The 16,506-nt window shown below is 45.5% G+C and overlaps 1 protein-coding gene across 2 annotated transcripts in view; it reads right to left on the bottom strand.

Annotated features, from left to right (window-relative positions):
- Positions 1 to 16,506, bottom strand: part of LOC117380239 (spectrin beta chain, non-erythrocytic 1-like) — a 54,859-nt gene that overhangs the window by 12,862 nt on the left and 25,491 nt on the right. Inside the window, exons 19-24 of one of the 2 annotated variants that reach the window (XM_033977008.2) lie at positions 10,367 to 10,607; positions 9,398 to 9,556; positions 8,763 to 8,893; positions 7,793 to 8,018; positions 3,813 to 4,015; positions 2,838 to 2,928 (exon numbers count right to left, since the gene is read on the bottom strand). In XM_033977008.2, coding sequence (XP_033832899.1) covers positions 2,838 to 2,928; positions 3,813 to 4,015; positions 7,793 to 8,018; positions 8,763 to 8,893; positions 9,398 to 9,556; positions 10,367 to 10,607 — 1,051 coding nt within the window. Of the gene's footprint in view, positions 1 to 1,171; positions 1,275 to 2,837; positions 2,929 to 3,812; positions 4,016 to 7,792; positions 8,019 to 8,762; positions 8,894 to 9,397; positions 9,557 to 10,366; positions 10,608 to 16,506 lie in introns of those variants that run through there. The other variant, XM_055225788.1, reaches the window with a different exon arrangement.

Below are 16,506 nucleotides of genomic sequence, written 5' to 3'. Positions count from 1 at the left end.
TTTCATTTAGTCACTCTCACCTTTTTGTTGAAAATCAAACACCTAAAGAGGACCATGAATGCTTCTATTGATCACAGGCTCCTGAAAACATGCTGTTTAAATCTATTTTGTTTTTTTTTTTCTTCAGTTTTTCATACAAGCTAAAAACTTATCAGGCAGTGTTTGCTAAAGTCTGCATTGTGTCTCCATGGTAACTGCTGAAGATGTCACCATAAAGATATATGTAGAACATCCTCAGTGTAATGTCACTGTAAAGTATCAATTGTCATACTGTGGAACATTCTGTGCAAAGCAATAACATCTCAATGGAGCCCCCAACAAAGAAGTTACATAGTGCACCTTTAACACACTGTATGACAACATATATGTATAATCCCTCAGTCGTCCAGGTCTGATCCATAACAAAAAAAAAAAATTAAATCTGTCAACTGGACAAAATGTTGTAGGAGTGAAGACGTTTCGCTGCTCATCCAAGCCACTTCTTCAGTTCTGGTCAGATTATTGGTGGACATTGTCTTATATCTACCTGAAGGGAAGTGCTAGCTACACTGGAACTCAAAATACCCATTGTTTACAGTTTCTGTTTATAGGCTAAGTCTATTATACTACCCTAAGTGTGTACTGTGCCTGAGTCCTACTTACTCAGGTACAGTACACAGTCATTCAAGCCCCCAGTGAGTGATTTTACACTTCAGATAGATATAAGGCAGTGTCCACCAGTAATCTGACCAGAACTGAAGAAGCTGCTTAGATAAGCAGCGAAACGTCTTTGCTCCTACAACGTTTTGTCCGGTTGACAGATTTTATTTTTTCTTTTGCTACTGTATGACAACCTAACTGAAATACATTTAAACATGCCTAACCACCACCATAATTCATATCACTTCAGTGATTTTGATGAGCAGTTGGTGCAGTCACAAATTGCACACTTCCAAGTATTCAGAAGACAGCCACATGTAGCAGCAGCATGGCCCTCAAACACTGCTCCCACTCTACCTCCACCCACACATCTACTGCACTGAACTGGACCAAACCATGCAACTGAAGTGGACCAAACCATACTAAACCACGCCAAAGCACATCAAACACCGCGTCTGCAGAGCTCCAGAATCCTCTGCACTGACGCCACAGAATCCAGGTCACATGTTTGCGCAGTGCACTAGCGTTCTACCTGCACCTGCTCCCCGATGGAAGCTAGCGGTGTTCACTAGATATAGCAGACAACATGGCTTCTACTGGCAGCTGAGGGCCACTGCAGACTCCCACGTCCTCCCTGCTCACATGACTGAGGAGATCCAGACAGCGAGATGTAGAGAGCAGGAAAAGTCTATCCAGAATCCAGATCCGTGTGAGAAAGCCTGCTTTTATGGGGCAACAGAAGGGAACAGATCGGATCGAGCCTGCGCCTGTCCACCCTCTCTCTCCTCTCCTGTGTCTTCGCTCTCCTACGCTTCTCCTCTCTCTCTCTCTCTGTCCTCCACCCCTCAGGCTCGGCGAGGGGAGGGGCCAGAGCATGGAAACCAGAACAGCACAAAGATGCTCTGGCCCCTCCCACCACCTTCCAGCACACGCATCCAAGGCCCTGCTCCAGAGCAAGTGAGCAGAGTGCAGGGGGGTTGGGGGTCTGATGGTGGGGGGTTGGGGAACAGGCTAATGCATAATGAGGCTGGGACAGGGGAGTATAAAGAATGGTGTCTGCAACAAATAGTAGTGCCAAATAAAGACATATTTTTGTTGACCAGTTTCATTCACAATTCTCCCATAGCATTTATGTTGATTTCAAACAGTGGCGATGATTGGTACTGCAGACAATCAATTCCAGTACTATTGTGTTATATTTCCCCACATACAGCGCATTATTGGTGTATGAAGTAGTGATGCCACAATGCTAAAATTTTCATGTCTGGGTCCTGTACTATGTTAGAAGTCCAGCCTCGTGCTTCTTCTTCCAGCTCTCAGACTACTTCAATTTGTTCTACAACATGTATAACGAAGTAGCCCTTTAGTAGCCCCCTATTAGAGGGGGTATTATGCAAAATTGACTTTTTGGAGCTTTCCACTGTGTTGTATCCCTCATCAAAAACATGCCGGAAGATGTTTTAGATGTCCGCCATACATGTTTGAGTAATCTACTGACTCCCCCTCAGGCCCTATTCGAACCCTCCTTCTGGTTAGTGGTACATTTCCATAAATATACAAATGCATGATACAAAACAATACCATTTCACAAACCTGATGCGATGTGCATCGGGATGCATGATGATTGTGTTGTGATAGTGGTCTGAAGGGGAAGTGACTTAGCACAGGTAGCAAAATAATACACTGTTTTCAGCAAATATAGCACTTGGAAAAACAGTAAAATATGGTGATCTAAATATGTAAAATGTTAGCAACAAATTTCCCATAGAAGTGAAATATTCCTTTTTTAATAAAAGAGGGAAGTGTGTGCGTTTTTAGGTGAATAACGCGTGTTTCCCTATGTCTCTGGAATCACGAAGAGAGTAAAAATGGGCCAGTGGCATGAAATGTTGGGCATGAAAACCAGCGAGTAGAGATGTATTTTCGTTTAGCACCTGCATGTGTGCATGTATATCCACCTTCTCAGAACATTTCATTCTCCTCCATCACCTCTTCAGAACCTCTTACTCTCTTCCATCACCTCCTCAGAACGTCTTACTCTCCTCCATCACCTCTTCAGAACCTCTTACTCTCCTCCATCACCTCCTTAGAATCTCTCACTCTTCTCTATCATCTCCTCAGAACATCTCACTCTCCTCATCACCTCCTACGAACATCTCACTCTCCTCTATGACCTCAGAGGTAGAACTGAATCTTACCTCATGGCAGTCCTGTAGAAAGCTTTGCAGCTCCCATTGATCATTGAGCCGTTCCAGCCAACACTGAGCCAGTTCTCGGTTCTGAGTGCCCCTGAAAGAACAACCCACATGTTTTAGTATCACATACTTACCTAAACAATTTAACTAGCTGCCAGAGGTGTCTAGCTCACTTCAGTTCCCAGCATGGCTACACAATGAAACATGATGATCGGAAAAGAGAGATCAGACACAGGTGAAAACAAGACAGCAAAAAGCAGATAAAATCATAATTTCTCACTAAATGCTGACTTGATCTTCTGATAAACTACTGTATTCCCAGTTATGGCAATTTATATGCTGAGCCGAGATGTTAGCAAAACAAAGCTGTTTCCCATTTAATCCATGCACAGCACTAACATCAAGATAGAAAATATGATATGTCCAGACAGTGCATAATGCATCCAACATTTGACAAACCCAACGTATTACAAAAAGAGATGTTAAATCTGGCATAGAGGCACAGAGAAGTGAGGGGTGAGGTACACAAAGGTGAGGGTTGAGGTACACACATGTGAAGGACGCACAATTAAGGGACACACAGGTGAGGGGTGAGATACACACAGGTGAGGTACACACAGGTGAGGAATGGGATGCACAGGTGAGAGGTGAGGGACACAGGTGAGGGACACAGAGGTGAAGTGAACCCACGTGAGGCACACACAGGAGAGGAACACACAGGAAAGGGATACACAGGTGAGGGGTGAGGAACACAAAGGTGAAAGACACACAGGTGAGGTAAACACAGGGGAGGGACACACAGGTGAGGGACACACAGGTGAGGGACACACAGATGAGGATCAGACAGGTGAGGTACGCACAGGTGAGGGTTGAGGTACACACAGGTGAGGGTTGAGGTACACACAGGTGAGAGGTGAGGTACACACAGGTGAAGGGGGAGGATCATACAGGTGAGGATGGCTGTGTTTAGCTCAGCACCTATTGGCCAGTGCATCAATGCGCTCCTGGATGCGTTCACTGTAGATGTTGTTCTGGCTGATCAAACTCTCTCCGGCCTCGATCACAGCTTTGATGCGGTGCAAACTGAGCTCCATGGTGTTGGTGAAGTCCTTGTGTTTCTTTATGGCAGCCTCTACTGTCTCTACTGTGGTGGGCAGCTCCACGTGTGCCAATGCTGACTCCTGAACACACAATACACAAAGTTTTCAGGTTTATTTTGAATATAGCAAAAAAAAAAAACTCCATGGAGATGATATTGCTTTGCTGGAATGTTCCATAGTATGGAATTAAACTCCTCTGTTTCCTTAGAGACAATCAACTGACACCACCCGGCCATATTGCAGGTCAGATCTGTGAAGAGGCAAGCTCACTCACAGTAAGAATTTATGCAATCCGCCTGCACACTGATGCTGGCAAAGTCTCGGCCCTGCCTTTGACACTGTCGATCATGGGATCCTCTTACAGAGACTAGAGGACTGGGTGGGCATCTCTGGTACCGCACTAATAACGTGTCCTACCACAATTATGCAGATGACACTCAGATCTATATCTCACTGGCAGCAGGTGAATATGGACCAGTGGATTCATTCTGCTACTGCATCCAACAGATCAGTGTGTGGATGCAAAACAACTTTCTCCAGCTAAGCTCAGACAAGACTGAAGACGTCATTTCTGGCCCTCAGAAACATAGAGAAAGTGTCAGCAGTCACCTCCAGTCTCTCTCTCTAAAACCTTCAAATCAGGCTAGAAATCTAGGGGTAATAATGGATTCAGACCTGAACTTTAACAGCCACATCAAATCAATAACATCTGCAGCTTTTTACCATCTAAAAACATTACAAAAATCAAAGGTATACTGTCAAAACCAAACTTGGAGAGACTTATTCATGCATTTGTCTCCAGTAGGTTAGGCTACTGTAACGGCCTGCTCACTGGCCTCTCCAAACGAGCGTTAAGACAGCTGCAGTACATCTAGAACACTGCTGCTGCCTGTGCTACAGAGAACTGATATTAAAGCAGCTCTGTTTATGTAGTCTCTCCACGGCCTAGCACCAAAGTACATCTCCTACATGTTAGTGCCATATGAACGATCTCACACTGCTCACAGTCAGGATTAAACATGGGGAATCAGCATTTCAGTCTTATGCAGCTAAAACCTGGAACAGCCTTCCTGAAGATGTGAGACAGGCCTCTACTTTGACAATGTTTAAATCCAGGCTCAAAACAGTTCTTTTTAGCTGTGTATATGGCTGAAAGGTTTTTATTCTGTACTTTTTTCCTTTAATGTTAATCTACTGATGATTATTTGTGATTATTTATGTTTTGATTTGTTGTATTGTGATTTTAATGTCTTTTTTATTCTGTAAAGCACTTGTATGAATTGTGCTGTACAAATAAACTTGCCTTGCCTTGCCAATCAAGACAAGCATCTGTAATAAAAATCAATGCAAGACAGATAAGGTTACTGCCATATTGTGGAACATTACAGACAAACAATAATATCTCCATGGTAACAAGAAAATGTCAGAAATGTTACATACAGTAGCTTGCAAAAGTATTCATCCCCCTGGAAATAAAAAAAACCCCCACAAATTTAAATATTTTTAAATTTGCATTTTATTTGAATAAATAACACAAAATGGTACATAAATGTGAGGTAGAAAGAAAATTATACATCATTTCTAGATAAAAAAAACAACAGAAAAACAACAAAAGTAACTGAAAAGTGCAGCATGCAAACGTATTCAGTTCACCTAAGTCAATATTTGGTGGAACCGCCTTTTGCTGCAATTACAGCTACAAGTCTTTTGGGGTATGTCTCCACCAGCTTTGCACACCTACAGTCAGATTTGATGGAGACCGTTTGTGAACTGCAGTTTTCAGGTCTTGCCACAGATTCTCAATTGGATTTAGGTCCACACTTTGACTGGGCTATTCTAACACATGAATATGTTTTGCTTTAAACCATTCCATTGTCGCTTTGGCTTTCTGTTTGGGATCGTTGTCCTGCTGGAAGGTGTACCTCCGCCCCAGTCTCAAGTCTTTTGCAGACTCCAACAGGTTCCAAGATTGCCCTGTATTTAGCTCCATCCAACATCCCATCAACTCTGACCAGCTTCCATGTTCCAGCTGCAGAAAAGCACCTCCATAGCATGATGCAGCCACCACTGTGTTTGAATGTGGAGATGGTGTGTTCAGAGTGATATGCAGGGTTAGTTTTCCTCCACACGTAGCGTTTTGCTTTTAGGCCAAAAAGTTCAATTTTGGTCTCATCAGACCAGAGCAGCTTCTGCCACATGTTTGCTGTGTCCTCCAGATGACTTCTAGCGAACTGTAAACAAGACTTCTTATGGATGATTTTCAACAATGGCTTTCTTCTTGCCACTCTTTCATAAAGACCAGATTTGTGTTGTGCACGACTAATAGTCCTGTGAACAGATTCCCCCACCTGAGCTGTGGATCTCTGCAGCTCTCCCAGAGTCACCATGGGCCTCCTGACTGCATCTCTAATGAGTGCTCTTCTTGTTCGTTCTTTAAGTTTTGGTGGACAGCCATGTCTGGGTAGGTTTGCAGTTGTGCCATACTCTCTCAATTTCTGGATGATGGATTCAACAGTGCTCCTTGAGATGCTCAACACTTGGGAAATCATTTTAGATTCAAGCCCCGCTTTAAACTTCACCACAACCTTTTCTCTGACCTGTCTGGTGTGCTCCTTTGACTTCATTTTGTGGTTTGCTTCCCAACACTCTCTTAACAAACTTCTGTGGCCTTCACAGCACAGCTGCATTTATACTGAGACAAGAGTGCACACAGGTGGACTCATTTTAGCCATAAGGTCAATATTCAGTCTTTCCAAAATCATCAGGCAACTTCTAAAAGCAATTGGTTGCATTCAAGAAAAGGGGGACTGAATACTTTTGCCCGCTGCACTTATAAGTTTTTTATAAAAAAAAAAAAATTGAAATCTTGTAAAATATTTCCTTCCACTGTGCCATTTTGTGTTGCTATTTCACATAAAATGCTAAGAAAATGTATTTCAATTTGTGGTTCTGACGTGACAATATGTTAAAAAGTTCCAGGGAGATGAATACTTTTGCAAGCCACTGTACAAGTGCATCTTTAACAGCAGCAAAAATTCAAATTAAAAAAAGCATAGATGTATCCCTGTGGTCCTAAAAACCATAAAGTGGGATTAGTCCCACATTTCAAATAGAGCTGCTAAACTGGGCAGTACCTGGAGGACTAAAGAAGAGAATGAGGGGGAGGGGGGGCGGGGTCTGGACATATTAGCAACAGTGTGATTGGTCTATAACAGGTATGCGCACTTTTAACTCTGCCCTTGCAGAATGGTCTATGTCAGGGGTGTCCAAACATTCACGTGAAATGGCCCAATTGATCATAATCATTACTTTTTATGGCAAATTTGAGTAATCCTACCAATATAACCTAAATAACATCACGTTGCATTGTCAAACAGACCAAATGTTAATATTTCAAGCCTTATTTAAAGTATGAAGTCAAAAATATGTTAAATGCACCATCTGAATTATCCACTGTATTGACCACTGGCCCTCTGTGTCGAATATTTTTCAAGATATGGCCCTCGGTGGAAAAAGTTTGGGCACCCCTGGTCTATGTAATCCGAAACACCTGGCTATAATCAGGGCAGTCTTTCGTGATGTCACCAACTACTTGAAATTGCGAAGGCTACAGAAGGCAGCACGCGTTTAGAAAACTGAAAATTTAACTAGTTTGCATTAAAGTGGCCAAACTAACTAACTCACTAACTAACCAACTAACTAGGAACAATAGACAATACCGTTTAGAAGTGACAAAAGTGGATTTAGTGTTTAGTTCCACTTGAACCTAAACTTGATGTAGACCCACTTAGGTAGGTTCTTGGCTCTGGTTCCTCCTTACCCCATGCTCCCTCTCCCTCCTCTTCTGCCATGACATACCTGGTTGTTGAGGAAAGACTCAGCCTGTTTGACGTCCCTCAGAAACAAGTGGAAGATGTGAGCCTGCACTAACACGTCACGCCGACTCTCCCACATCTCCAGCAGCTTGTTCCAGCCCACGTCCAGTTTGTGGAGCCATTGCTGCAGTGCGGCCTGAGGCAGAGGGGCCTCTTCCGACTCCAAGAGCTCATTCATGCTCTGGAGCCGCTCATAGTCCTCCTCATACCTAATCAGCACATCAGAAAACACGCATCTTCAGCTTTGTGGTATAAGGGTAAAAAGAGGGAAGCATTGTCTACCCATACGACAGCATTGCATATTTAAACTCCTTAAAGTCATCTTCGCACAGAATTAGTTTTACCAAGGGTCTTCTGATGCTACAGTGCAGGTGCATTATGCTAAAGACAAACTGAATTTAACATGAATTTAAAGGTTCTTGTCTTGTTTCGCTGTTTCTCAGTCCATCATTTCCAGAATAACGCCTGTAAAAACTGACAGTTTACTGACCTTGCTTATCCCGCAAGAATGCACACAAAAAGAAAAGAAAAACTAAAAAATGTGGGGTAATTTCAGTTTTACATACGTCACGGGGTAAAACTAATTCCGTGTGAATAGGGCTTCAGGGGTATTAACTGCTAACACGTAACATATTTAGACCATCATGTTATGAAATTGTTTTGAAAATGCTCCAAGTCCCCCTCTCTTTGCTCCCCCTTCACTATCTTCTTCAGAGCACTATCGCATTACAATTGACATGTATTCCGCTAATTAAACAACTGCACATCACATCAGGTTTGTAGTGTATTGCTTTGTATTGTTTTGTAAGAGGGTTCAAATAGTGCCTGGAAGAAATAATATAGAAATATTATTCAAACATGCATGGATGACATCTAAAACCTCCGCAGGCATGTTTGTGATGAGGGAACAACATTATAACAAGATACAAAGCAAAAAAAGGCTGCAGTTGTACCGTCCGATCTCCTCCTTAAGTGTGGCGTGCTTGTTGATCAGCGTCTCAGCCTCCTGTAGGTCATTGGGCAGCTGTTCAGAAGCTGCTGCCGTCTGGGTCTGGACCAGCCAGCTCAGGAACGAGTCCAGGTCCTACACAGAGATGAAGACATGGGACTATGGGAATTCTCTGCATTTTGTCCGGAGGTGGAGTTTAGCGATATATGTCAATCAAAGCTATGTGCTGTATTTTCCAAGGAAGGAGTTACATTCATAATCAGCAGCTAAATTTGCCTGTTCCTGAAAGAGAAAAAGCAACATTTGTGAGCCTAACCACTAACACAAATTGGCTGTTGTTTGGCACAAGTGCCTTTGAGGAAAAAATGGTGCCACCCTGATGCAACAACGGAAAGTCAAAGAAAATGGATGCTGTATGTGTTTTTGGTATAATTTTAGGTCAAAATTTTCTTTGTCTTGTCAAAAAGTCTGTTTTTTAGACTCGGCAGTACAGGTGAATGCGGAAACATGGTTCAAAAGTGGGTTGCCATGGTTACAATAGAATGCTGAGTTTTTAGGGAGGCCCACGGAGACAGCGATGTGAGCAGAGACATGTGAGACGTCCTCCCTGCGCTCCCAGATCCCAAACAAAGTGACTACCTGGATGAAACTCTGCAGGCGGCTGGCCACCATCAGAGAGTCTTCACAGCCCTGTAGCGTCCTCTTCAGCTCCTCCCACTCCACACTGAGACCATCAAACCCTACCAGAACCTCCATAGCCCGCGCTGGGTGGGCCGTAGCCAGGTGCTCTGCCTCCTCCTGGATACAGTAACACATTTTTCAGTAAACCACACTTCTCGCCTAGTCTGCCATCTGAGAGAATTACCTTTTCAATATCCATAAAACAAAAGAATGTGTATTGGAAAAATTTTGGGACCATTTATAAATGTTAAAGACTTGAACTTTTCTGATGACTTGACACATTTTTAAAGAGGAGGTATTTTACTTCTATGGGGTATAAATTGCTAACACATAACATATTTAGATTGCCTTTTATTGTGTTGAAAGTGCTATATTCAGAGAAAACAACATGTTAACATGTTTTCTATGTTACACTTTTGTTTTTGACGCTCTGAGTCCCCTCTTCCGTTGCCTCAATCGCCACGTGTAACGCTAATTAAAGACTTCAGGTCTGTCAAGTTCTGTACAGTTTTTATCATGCTTTTGCATATTTATGGAGAACAGTCACGTTGCAGTATGGCTAACATAGACTTTTGGGCTGAGCATTGTACAGAATTTCACAGCTAAATGTAAGAAGGGTTTCAATAGGGCCTGGGATATATCACTAAAATACTCAAACATGCATGGATCACATCTAAAACATCTTCAGGCATGTTTTTTGATCAGGGAACAGCATTATACCATAGTAAAAAGCTCAAAAACTAAACTTTGCATAATACCTGCAGTATGCACTATTCATATTTTTCCTTGTAAGATTTTTTTCTGAACTGGAAATATCTGTCAGTGTTGTATTAGCATTAGCATGGAAAAATACACTTCTACACAATACTATGGCTGAGTGCTCATTTTACAGTTTGAATGTGCACTCCTTTAGTGCACAGTGCTGACCTGCAGATGCAGAAGTTTGGGCTCGAGCACAGAGAGAGCGCCCTCCATGGTGGACAGGCGGCGCTGCAGGGCCAAGACCCCTCCAAGGTCACTGCCCACGTACTGCGTGGCATCAATGGCTTTCCTCTTCTCCTGGATGTGCGACTTGATCTCGGCACACTCCAGGAGATAGTTCTGCAGCCGGAGCATAGAGTCCAGCTGGTGCTTCTTATGCTCCACCAGCTCCACAATGCTGTTCCACCTGTGACCAACAGGGGGATTAGCACATTCACTAAGAGTGTCTAAGTATCAAATGGAAACATGTTCCTGCAGGCAACTGCATTAAATGTGTCATTATTTGCTGTTGCTTTTGAAATGGAAACATATGAAACGGCCTCTTCTGTCATGAAGGTCCCAGCATCAGTTGAGCCCATCTGGTCCCACTGAGAGCAGACCTAAAGCCAAGCTTCCCATATCTTACAGCAGGCTTGTACTGTACATCTAATTAGACTGCACACTCTAAACAATGCATTAATATATTTATACAGAATGTTCGATGCTCAGAAGTACTTGTAAAAAAGGCCCTCGTGTGGCCCCTGCGTGCCACAGACTTCGACTCTCTCTCTTCACTTGCCATGCACCTCACTCCACCTAGACTCTCATCCAATCAGAGGATGCCTTGGACTTTCTATTGCACAGAAGTTGGTGGGAGTTGGCTATAAGCAGCGGTGTTTTAGTAGCGCAGACAGTTATTAACCTGCCTTATATTTGTATATCCGCTGTCCTCTGATTCTGTGCATTGTGTGCGCCTTATGCTATTAAGTGTTGTGTGATAAGTGAAAATCAATAGTGCATTATTTCATTGTATTTTATGTGTCTTTGCTGTGCTAAGTGTTAGCTCTGGCCTACTAAAAGTAGGCCTGAGCTAACACTGGCCATTTCTAGCCATTTATGCAAGTAACGCACTGCGTGCATCTTAATTGGTTGTTTCAAAACCACACACATACAGCCTGTACAATTCTTAATAAACATTATCCAATCAAATGACGCATGACAGTGATTCTGACCGATCACTTGCTATGGGTTTTACCTTAGTGGTCCAGCAAATTAATATAGTAAGAACACGTATCTTTCCTCACAAAGTGGTCCTTCGAACCAGATACAGAGCTTGCAGCAGCAGATGTCTTCACCACAGGATAAAGAAGCCAGTGAGCATGTCCGGAGGCCCAGAGCCCTCCCCCTTATACCTGCAGGACTATGACCTGTCAGATATCCCAACTAGAATGGTGTCACCACCCTCCTTCTTCAAAGCTCTGGCAGCTACCAGAGCAAGAGGACTACAGCATCCAGGATTCACACTCAGCATCACAAGTGAGTCAGCTCTGTGCCATGGACAGTCACACACATGGGAATCATCTACTGAGGAATGGTAAAGAGAATGCCGCACTCTGCAGTGAGAGAGAGAAGACACAGGCCCTGTCTACCATCCACCGGGAATTTCCTTCAGGAGAAGGAAACAGTGATACTTCCCCACATGTGGATGGCGTGGAGACTGTGGGCTGGACAGAGGTGGGCTTTCCATGCCATGTTCCAGTGTTGGTTGGAAATGTTTCCTGCCCAGCTCTTGCTGATACGGGATCTACAGCTACATTTGTGAGACCTGATGTTGTTCCAGATGGGACCATCTTAGAACCGACTTCAGTGAAATTAAGGACAGTGACTGGGCAAACGGCTGCTATGAGAGGACGGGGGACTTTTGTCTTCGCTATAGGGGGTGTATTCGTGACCTTCCAGGCCTGGGTGGCTGACGTTAAAGACCCGTGTGTCCTGGGCCTCGACCTCCTCAGGTTTATTGGATGTGTATTGGACCTAGGGGCGAGCATATTGCTTCTCCCAGGCGGGCAGGTTGTTCAGCTTATTTCACCCTACAGCCAAGCTACCCCAGTTGTACCCACCTGTTGCACTTCTGTGCTCTCTGAGACTATCCAGCCTGACCTATCTTCACCATCCTTGTCCAACCCATCGCACCCGCAGGTCTCAGTCTCCTGCCACCAGCAGCTGAATGTACCAGATGACAGAGCAGGGGCCATCAGGGGTATCTGGGAGATGAACTGCCGGGGGTTAGATGAGCCGCAGCAGGCTGAACTGTGGCAGGTCCTGTGGGAATTTAGAGGCTTGTTTGCACTTAATGACAATGAGGTGGGGCTCACACACCTGGTTGAGCACCACACTGACACAGGGGATGCACGACCCATCAAAGTTTGCCCCCGCCGCCTGCCCATGATATGAAAGGAGGCTGCTGATAATGAGGTCTAAGCCATGCTGGGGGCCGGTATAATTGAACCTTCTGATACCTGTGTGGGGTGCCATTCACCATTAGGACAGACCATGCTGCTCTACGCTGGCTAATGTCTTTCAGGGAACTGGAGGGCCAGGTGGCATGTTGGCTGGAGGAGCTGCAGTCCTTTCATTTCGAGATCGTTCCACAAACTGTACCCCTGCTTTGTTAATGCTGGGCAGGGAAATTTGGACTCCAGCGGTGCTGGCCTATGGACAGCCCCCAGGTAACGCAGACGACACTCCGGGACTGGAGTACGCCAGGAAGCTGCAAGACCGACTGGAGTCTGCTCATGCTTTTGCCTGAGACCAGCTGGAGAAAGCTGGTATGAGACAAAAAAGGAACTATGATGTGAGAAGTAAAGGCAAAGACTTTCATGCTGAGGACTTGGTTTGGGTCTACACACCCAAAAGGAAAAAAGGACGCTGCCCTAAACTTGATTGGGATGGCCCATGTCGGGTGTTGGAGCGGGTGGGGGAGGTGGTGTATAGAGTCCAGGTGCCCCCTAGAGGCAGAAAAATAGTCCTCCACTGGGATAGGTTGGCTCCTTATAGAGGAGGGGCCTTCCCTTCATTTGAGCAGCGAGCTTCCCCAGAAAGCAGCCCAGGACATTTGGTTAACCACAGTGACCCTCCCTTTTCTCCTCCTGTCACTTTCAGAACACTGGTCACATCTGAGACTGACTGTGGGTCCGTTCCCCTCAGGCCACGGAGGCCAAGGCGTAGACCCCCTCGTTTTGAGAATTTTATTATGTCCCCTCGTGGGGTAGACAAGTGCCAAACCAAGGGACTCTAGGAGTGCTGTCAAGCCCACTCCCAAAGCATCATTCCTCATGCTCCAGACCAGTGGGAGAGTCTTCCAAAACTCCTCCTCTCAGCCAAGTAGTGAAGAAGTATTGCCCATTCTGTGACAATGATAAGCACTCATTGAATAGCTGTGCAAACTTCAAGTTCTTTAGCACTGCCGAGAAACGCTCCTGAATCAGTGACAGTAAACCTGTGTCCATGCCAGCAGCAGAGGGGGTGCTCTACAGTGGCAAGCCACCTCCGGGCAGCTGCGTCCTCCTCAAAATATGAAAAGTGATCCTGCGTAGCGGTTACCAAGCCCTGGAAACATACGCTGTGCTGGATGATGGTTCAGAATGCACTTTGCTCCTCCACCCAACAGCACAGCAATTGGGACTCCAAGGCCAGGCTGAGGACCTGCCCCTGCGCACAGTCAGACAGTTGCAGGTGCTTCACGGGGTGGCAGTCTCATTCACTATCTAGCCAGCCAGCTCCCCAGCGCAGGTGTACAACATCCAGGGAACCTTCATTGCACCGAAGCTTGAGTTTGGCCAGCTCTCCTATCCCATTAAAAATCTTCAGGCCAAGTACAGCCACTTAAAGAGTCTAACTATCCCTTAATTCAAGGACAGTGTTCCCCTGCTGCTCATTGGCTCAGACCATCCCCACCTGGTGACCGCAGTTGAACCTGTTGTCCTTGGGTCACCTGGGACACCAGCCGCTGTCCAAATCCGTCTCGGATGGGCACTGCAAAGTCCAACTCACAATCTGAAACAGCATGTAACTGCACATCTTCACCTCCTTCAGAGCCCCACCAGCAGACATCTATCTGCAGGTGGCAGAGACTGTGGCAGCTGGATGTCCTTCCACGGTACAGTGAAAAGGCAAGCATGAGATCACGCCAGGACCAGGAGGCCCTTGAATGCCTGGGTATAAACACTGTTCGGGTAGAGGTTGATGGTGTCCGCCGCTATGCCACTCCTCTACTCCGTGTTAAACACTTTCCCAATCTGTCTGCCCCAAAGAATGCTGTACTGCCCCAGTTCAGGAACACAGAAAGGCGGATGGCAAAGGCTCCGAACATAGCTCAAGTCTACAATTTCGAGGTCCAGAGATTTGAAAAAGCAGGTTATTTAGCTAGGCTACCACCAGGCTCAGAGAACACGCCAAGTAGCTGGTACATTCCCCATCATCTTGCCGAGCACAACGGCAAGCACAGCGTGGTTTTAAACTGCTCTTTTCAGTTTCAAGACATGGACCTGAAGAAACTCCTGGTCTCTGGTACAACCCTCAGTTCGTCATTGCTTGCTGTTCTCTTGTGATTTAGAGAACATTGTGTGGCTTTCAGCAGTGACATCAAGGGTATGTTTCACCAGGTTAGGCTCCTTCCAGAAGATCAGCCCCTCCTCTGCTTTCTCTGGAGGAAACTCAGGTGCGACACAGAGTCCACAGTTTACTAGTGAAATGTACTCCCCATCGGCTCCACCTTTAGCGCCTCCTGTGCTACATATGCTCTACAGAGACATATTACAGACCACACTCTACCTGATGCTGCAGTGAGGGACTCGGTGCTGAAACACTTTTACGTGGACAACTGCCTTCACAGTGTGGCCTCAGCCAAATAAGCCAAAGTCATCATCACACAGTTGCAAAAACTCCTAGCTGAGGGCAGCTTTGAGTTACGCCAGTGGGCCAGCACATATCCAGAGACAATACACCACCTTCCTGCTGAAGTGAGATCGGCCACTGCCGAAAAGTGGATTGCCCAAGGTCACCCCGGTCAGAGGAATCCGCCCTGGGCCTTCAGTGGGACTGTTAAGAGGACACCATCCATCCATTTTCTTGCTCTTATCCGGGGCAGCAGTCTAAGCAGGGACTCCCAAACTTCCCTCACCCCAGACATGTTCTCCAGCTCCTCCGGTGGGACCCCAATGCATTCCCAGGCCAGCCGAGAGACATAGTCTCTCCAGTGTGTCCTGGGTTTTCCCCAGGGCCTCCTTCCAGTGGGACATGCCCATAACACCTCGCTAGGGAGGCATCCAGGAGGCATCCAGAACAGATGCCCGAGCCACCTCAGCCGGCTCCTCGAATATGTAGGAGTACCGGCTCTACTCCAAGGTCCTGCCGTGTGACTGAGCTCCTCACCTTATCTCTGAGGGTGCGCCCAGTCACCCTGCAGAGGAAACTTATTTTGGCCGCTTGTATCAGCAATCTTGTCAAGACAAACTCCATCTATAAAGTGTTAGCGAACCAGTATGAACCCTTTGGATTTCTGGTACTCTACACCACCAGAGCTGAAGTTGTCATCCAACGCCTGTGGGGCAGAAAGCATGACTCTACCAGATCAACTACTTGCTGTATGGCGGAAGTGGGAGGACGAGCTGCTGCTGCTGAGAAACATCAAGCTGCCAAGGTGTTGCACCACCCCAGAGACTCTCCCACTAGCCTTTGTGAGATCCACGTGTTCTGCGATGATTCAGAGCAAGCCTATGGCTCTGTAGCATATCTCAGAATGGAGGGCTCCCAAGGTGTGGTAGAAGTGCCCTTCATCACTGCAAGATCCAGTGTTGCCCCTAAAAAGCAGCAGTCAATCTTATGCTGTATGCTGCCCTTACCAGAGCACAGGTGGCCAATCTCCTCAAGACTGAGCTCACACTCCCAATTCCCTGGGTCTCTGGACTGACTCTACCACTGTGCTTACATGACTCCAGAGTGATGTAAATTCAAAGTTGCCTTTGACTTTGTTTAAAAGCTACCATATAGAGGCTTCTATTCAATTTGATTTAATGTCAGTTTTACCAGTTTGTTACTGTTCAATCATTGTTTATTATTGTGAATGATTTCTTGTATTGTGTGTTATTGGTACATTTACATTTATTCATTATTGTTTATATTTTTCTTGTTTCAGAACCACACACATACAGTATGTATGATTCTTAATAAACATTATCCAATCAAGTGAGACATCACAGTGATTCTGACCGATCACCTGCTGTGGGTTCCACCTTAGAGGTCCAGCAAATTAATATAGCGAGGAA

This window comes from Periophthalmus magnuspinnatus, chromosome 13, assembly GCF_009829125.3.
Source record: "Periophthalmus magnuspinnatus isolate fPerMag1 chromosome 13, fPerMag1.2.pri, whole genome shotgun sequence".
Classification (NCBI taxonomy): Eukaryota; Metazoa; Chordata; class Actinopteri; order Gobiiformes; family Gobiidae; genus Periophthalmus; species Periophthalmus magnuspinnatus.
The sequence above is the reverse complement of the archived record's forward strand: the minus strand, read 5'-3'. Positions and strand labels throughout refer to the sequence as shown.